The 6,000-nt window shown below is 29.6% G+C and overlaps 1 protein-coding gene across 1 annotated transcript in view; it reads right to left on the reverse strand.

The window, feature by feature from the left end:
• Positions 1-4,638: 4,638 nt before the first annotated feature.
• The window catches only part of LOC112688400, a gene marked incomplete in the record, with an annotated part of 3,888 nt that continues 2,526 nt past the window's right edge, over positions 4,639-6,000 (reverse strand). The window contains 3 exon segments of the mRNA XM_025561565.1: positions 4,639-5,485; positions 5,551-5,628; positions 5,722-5,826. Of these exon segments, the coding sequence (XP_025417350.1) occupies positions 5,391-5,485; positions 5,551-5,628; positions 5,722-5,826 (278 nt within the window).

The raw sequence follows: 6,000 nt of genomic DNA on the forward strand, positions 1-6,000 counted from the left end.
ATACTAAATGCACGAACCGACTATGTGTGTGGTTTTTGGCGGTTTTCAGACTCGTGTTTGCTTGCCACCTAATTGACTTCAACGATAAGTGTTGGTTTCGCGGTACATCACGCGCGGATGCCGGCGCGCTCACTCGGTCGCACACAGGATGGTTCTTCGGTCGTGGCCCATCTACTATCTTTAAAATAATGCGTTCTCGTTGGGGACACGTTTTCACGAGATACTTTTCATTTGTTTCTATCCTCAATCATAATCTATATCAACCGCGTGTTTCTGCTCCCCAGTAAAATCCATGCGACCGGCTCACACGATTGTTTGATTATTATAATTACATAATATACATAATTAAATAACATTTTACATATTTATATTTGTTATAGTCTTCTTTGTGTACCATTTGTTTCGTGAGGCCATTTTTTTCTAGCTCCCCCGATCGATTGTAGTGATGATCAAAATTGGTCTTGGTCTTGCGGTCTCGCAAGACCAAGACGGTACTGGTCTAGCAAAACCAAGATCAAGATTAGGCTTGCAAGAACAAGACCAAACCAATACCGAAGCTGCAAGACTAAGACCATCACTGCCAGACTTGTAGTTTTGCACATTTTTTTTCCCCCCGAAAACACATTAGTTATCTAGACTTCATTAACTAATAATTTATAACGAAAATTATAAGAAATTATTTATATTGTTATTAAATTTGATCAGTATTCGAGGAAATGACGAATTATAGAAAAAATCATTAGAAATAATTGAAATTAATATTACAAAATAACATAATATAGTTGTTTCATACATGGCAATTACTGAAAAATTAAATTTTTTTCCCAAAATCGATGAAAACGTTAAAAGTTGTCTTTCTCATAGAATATTTTATGACCCATGTCCATAATACACCACTACTTTGAATCGAATATACTAATAATTGCTGGAAGTCATTACGGACTACGGTAGATATCATTTTGATTGGAAATATGTTTTTATTTTTGTTCGTAGCTTGTATGATTTTTCCATATTAGACATACTAGTACTTATACATACTAGTGTCTTATACATTATATCATTTCATTACTGTCCTAAACTTATAGTCTATAATATTGATATTTATTATAAATGTAATAGAAACTTAGAAAGTAGAAAATGCTAGTAAATTAATTCATCAAATATAAATACAAGTAAAATAATATAAACATAATATTTTAAAATGCAGTCTTAAACGAGTACCTATAATAAAAATTAAATCATTTAATTGTTTTATATTATTAGTATACTATATAATATATTGGACTTATGTTTCATCTTAGAAGTCATAGCAAAAATCCTACACAGCTATAACGGGTATTGTTTTGCGCAAGACCAAAACCAAGATTTTGAGTCTTGGTCTTGGTCTTGTTTTGTTCATCACTAATCGGTTGTAAACGATTATCGCAATTAGCTCAATCTCAGAATGAGTTAGAGAAAGATATTTCATCTAAAGAAATTATCGATGAATTTGCTAGTCATAAAACGACAATTGCAAATTTTCAAAATTAAAACTAACACTGTAATAACTTAAGTATAAATTGTATACTTAAAAATATTAGTAAAATTAAAGGTCGTGACATAAATTTTAATTGTTTAAAAAGCGTTTTTTTCTGAGTTTTCCAGGGGCGCAAACGAATCTTCCTACACCACTGCTTGTATGTACACGTTCTAATGAGCACATGTATATAATATATGTGCATAATGGCCAGAAAGGTTGATTTTATGCAGCGGAGAAGAAAGATGAAGAAGAAAAGAAACCGAGAATTTTGGGTGCATCCTATGTACATTGATAGATTATTGCAAGACAAGTTTTATACGTTGTATTCAAAATTACTAAATTTCTCAACAATTTTTTTTTTTTTAATATTTTCGAATGAGTATAAACAGCTTTAATTAACTTGTCAAATTAATTAAACCAATAATTTTGAAGGAATACGCACATTTAAGACTTTTTATATCTTCTAGCAGCAGGATCTTCCCGTGTCAATCTATCGGCTGACTAATCAATCGATTTGTGTGCGGGTGATGGGAGAGCGCCATACTGATTAAACAGTCGACCATTTAGTTTGAAGGCATTCAAAGTGCATCCCACCAATCTTATTAATCGGTTGATACCAAATAATTGTAATGTACGCTCTTGCATTAACCTTCATTTGAATGTAAAAGCCGACTAAACTATCGGCCAATAAAAAGTCTGTAGGTTGTGGGTACTCTACATACTTACGTACAGTGATGTATTTCTAAAATAAATCATGGGTATACGCCTTATTTCGTGTAGTAACTATCATATGATAGGAACCAAAAAAACTCACTCATGAACTATACATCCTTAATTATGACTGTTTGATAACAAAAATTTGTTGTTAAATGATAACAAATTTGAATTTTTCATTTAAAAAAAAGAGAGAAAAATAATAATAATATACCGATACCGCACGTCATAAATATAACCACAAGTTAAGTTAGTCAAGGTATTATGTAGTTATTTATCAAATTATAAGCTATACGCCGTATACCCCCGTACAGCCTCCAATACACCACTGCTTATGTACAGAATTATTGGGAAATATTATTTTCTTTGATTTTACTTCAGAAAAGTTATCAATAAGTGTATCAAAATTCATTGACCCTGCACGTTAAGTTTTAATACTTAATATGGCTAAGAAGTTCTTGATTTATTGATGAATTTCTTAAATAGTTTTTAATAATATGCAACTTTAAAAAGACCGTTCAAAAGCCGCTGTTGTAACATATAATGTTAAAAAAATTATAAGACCAGTACATATATTTGAAAAAATTGTTATAAGCAGGGGCGCAATTTCAATGAAAAAACTGGGGGTGTTGAAGCCCTTCCATCTTTTTCATATTCCTCATTGGTTATAGACACCCGCAAACCGTACAATTCAACTGTTACTAAAATATTTGGTAAATATATGAATATTTCTAAATTTAAATGGTTCACTTTAATTTTATATTTTAATTGCAGGTATAACGAATTACCTGTCTATAAACACAAATGTTTTATCACATGATCAATTTTAGATTCTGATTGAAGCAAAGGATATTATGGTTTTATAATGATATTTGTATTTTATTTGTTTAACACTTTTTCGGATAGAAATACTGATCCAAAAGTTTTTTCTAGGACTTTTTTAGATTTTAAATTGACATGCGGGGTGGTACTTTAGATAGGTTATTTCTTTAAATCGTAATAGTTTTTCTAGACGTGAGGAAAAAACTGTCCTGAAATGGTAAAAATACGCTGTAAATAAGACTTTTAAAGCTTTTATTGTAAACGTAAAAATGTAATGTGTAAATTTTGCTATGAAATTTGCACTGATGGACTACAATGGACTTAAAGACTTGAAATAAATAAATAAGAAGTTTAATAGATAAATTCTTTTTTTACATGTCAAATTCACACCCATACTCATTTTTATTGGCTTCTAACATGAAAATACATTCTTAATGTTTCTTAAGTTATAATTTTGTTTATTATAAAATATAAATAATATAAAAATTGTCCATGGACTTGGTTATTTGGAATCACTTATTGATACTTTAACACCTGATTTGAGAAAGAAATTTAAAATATCACAAAATGTGTAACTGAAACGTTAGTTGGAGTCTCTCCTCCCACCAACAACTGTCCTTCATCAATACATACAGCTCTAAGCGCTGAAAATATGAAAATGTGCAAGAGGTTAGGTTATCGTTAGGATCGTATTCTGAATAGGTACGATTTTATTTTATTGAAAAATAATTTTTATTTTAAATCATATCAATAATGATTGTTAATAATTAGTTATACCTGAGCTATTTTTATAAAAATAGTATTATTATTTAAATTACCGATTTTCTAAAATAATTAGTTTCATAAAGGATGTTTTTGAAATTAATGAGAAAATCGTACAAGCAAACTCAGTGGGATGACATTATTAAAACTCACATATATTATTAAATCTTCTACCATATCTATAATTTGGGTTTTACTTTTTGATTCTCTGAATATCTTAAATGTAAAATCAGTTACTCACATAATACACTAATATTACTTTAATATGAAGCAAAATGTGGTGTTATTTTTACACATATACACATATATTTATGTAGAAACGTAACGAAGCTTGTGTTATTGGTTGACAATTTGGTCATCGACAAACGATATGAAATCGTAATGAAACGTCTTATATCGTCCGTCGATGACCAAATTGTCAACCAATAACACAAGCTTCGTTACGTTTCTACATAAATATATGTATATATGTGTAAAAATAACACCACATTTTGCTTCATATTAAAGTAATATTAGTATATTATATGATTTTACATTTAACATTTTATATTTTACATTTAAGATATTATTCTGAAAATCAAGAAGTTAAACCCAAATATTGGATATAGAAAAAGATTTGAAAAATATCATTTTTGTGCCATCAATTCCACTGAATAAACTTGTTTTAATTTTATAAACAAGTTATATGCAACATTTTTTTTAGAAGATGGAATCTTAAAATAATAATGCTAATTTTGAAAAAAAATATTATGTTTACAACTAATTATTACCAGTTATTGTTAGTTATTATTAATTTGTTTATTTTTGTTACTAGGCTAATGTAAACAGTTCTGACTTTAAAATTGACTAAATTTGGTGTTAAAAATTTGTGACCGTATCATTTTTTTTTTAGTAGATAAAAAATAAAAATAATTTTGAAATTAAATACAATTGTACTTATTCAGGAAACGATATATTTTGTACCATTTCATCGTACTATTTACCACACCACCGAATTTCGACGCTTAGAAAGCTCAGAGTTGAGTTGTATATATTAAAAATAAGGGGTTGAAAATGGCGGTGAGAGCGGATAAATAGGTAAATATTGGTTAGTCTATATTGTACGATGGAGGTGGCTGTAGTGCTAAAGGCTCTATAAGGGACTTTGTAGCTACTAATGATAATAATGGAAGTTCTGATAGTGCTAAAGGATCAATATGTGATTCCGGGGCCACTAATGTTATTGAAGGTGCTGGTGGTGCTAGAGACATTACCGATGACTCTTGATGTGAAGGTGCTGATGATGAAAGAGCGATCTTTTGTTCATCATTATTCTTATCCTTACTAGGAATCTTCATATCCACACGCCTTGGAATTTTCCTAATATTATTACCATCAGGTTTCCTTAATTGTTTTGTCATAGATTTCAATATATCTGTATTGATTATAAATGTCGTATGTTTAGAAGATTCTGCTTTAGGTATTATAGATGATGACGATATTGATGGAGATTCTGATTGTAATAAAGGTGTTATTGGTGTCACTGAAGGAGGTGAATATGCTTGTTGATATTTTTTATCGCAATGAACGTTTTTCATTGATTCAACTCTCCACCTCTTGTCGCACTTGATAATAACATAATACTGTGCATCATTTGTTGAGCGTTAATCTGATTTGTCACATTTGCTTCTGCAAATTCAATTTGTACAACAATTAAACGTTTACCATAGTAGTTATAGATAATCTAATCTTACTTTCAATCATAGACAGTCTCATTTTCAATTTGTCATATTTCCGATGCACGTTAATTTCGGTCCCCGCGTTCTTTGTAACTATGGCAGTTAAACGCACAATTTAAAGTAAAACGTTAATATAATATTTTAATGTTTCTGATTATAATTCTATACAAATATACGACATATTACTTTCATTAAAATTTATAAATGTCTTGACGTTGACCAAATTCTTCTTCATTTGGCCCCTAAATTTGTTGAAAACTCTTTTGTTCGCAGAACGTTTACGTATATTATCTAAAAACGAGTGATTTTTGTTTAATTGTAGTTGATGAATACAAAAAAAAAATTAATTTAAAATAAATTTTACCGATGTCCTTAGCCATCTTTCTGTTCGCCTGAACGAAATAATGTTTTTCGGTTTTTAATGCGTCCACAAGATTTTCAAGCTTTTCTATCCGACTGTTTGTT

The sequence above is a fragment of the Sipha flava genome, unplaced genomic scaffold, assembly GCF_003268045.1.
Source record: "Sipha flava isolate LNK unplaced genomic scaffold, YSA_version1 38_pilon_pilon, whole genome shotgun sequence".
Lineage (NCBI taxonomy): Eukaryota > Metazoa > Arthropoda > Insecta > Hemiptera > Aphididae > Sipha > Sipha flava.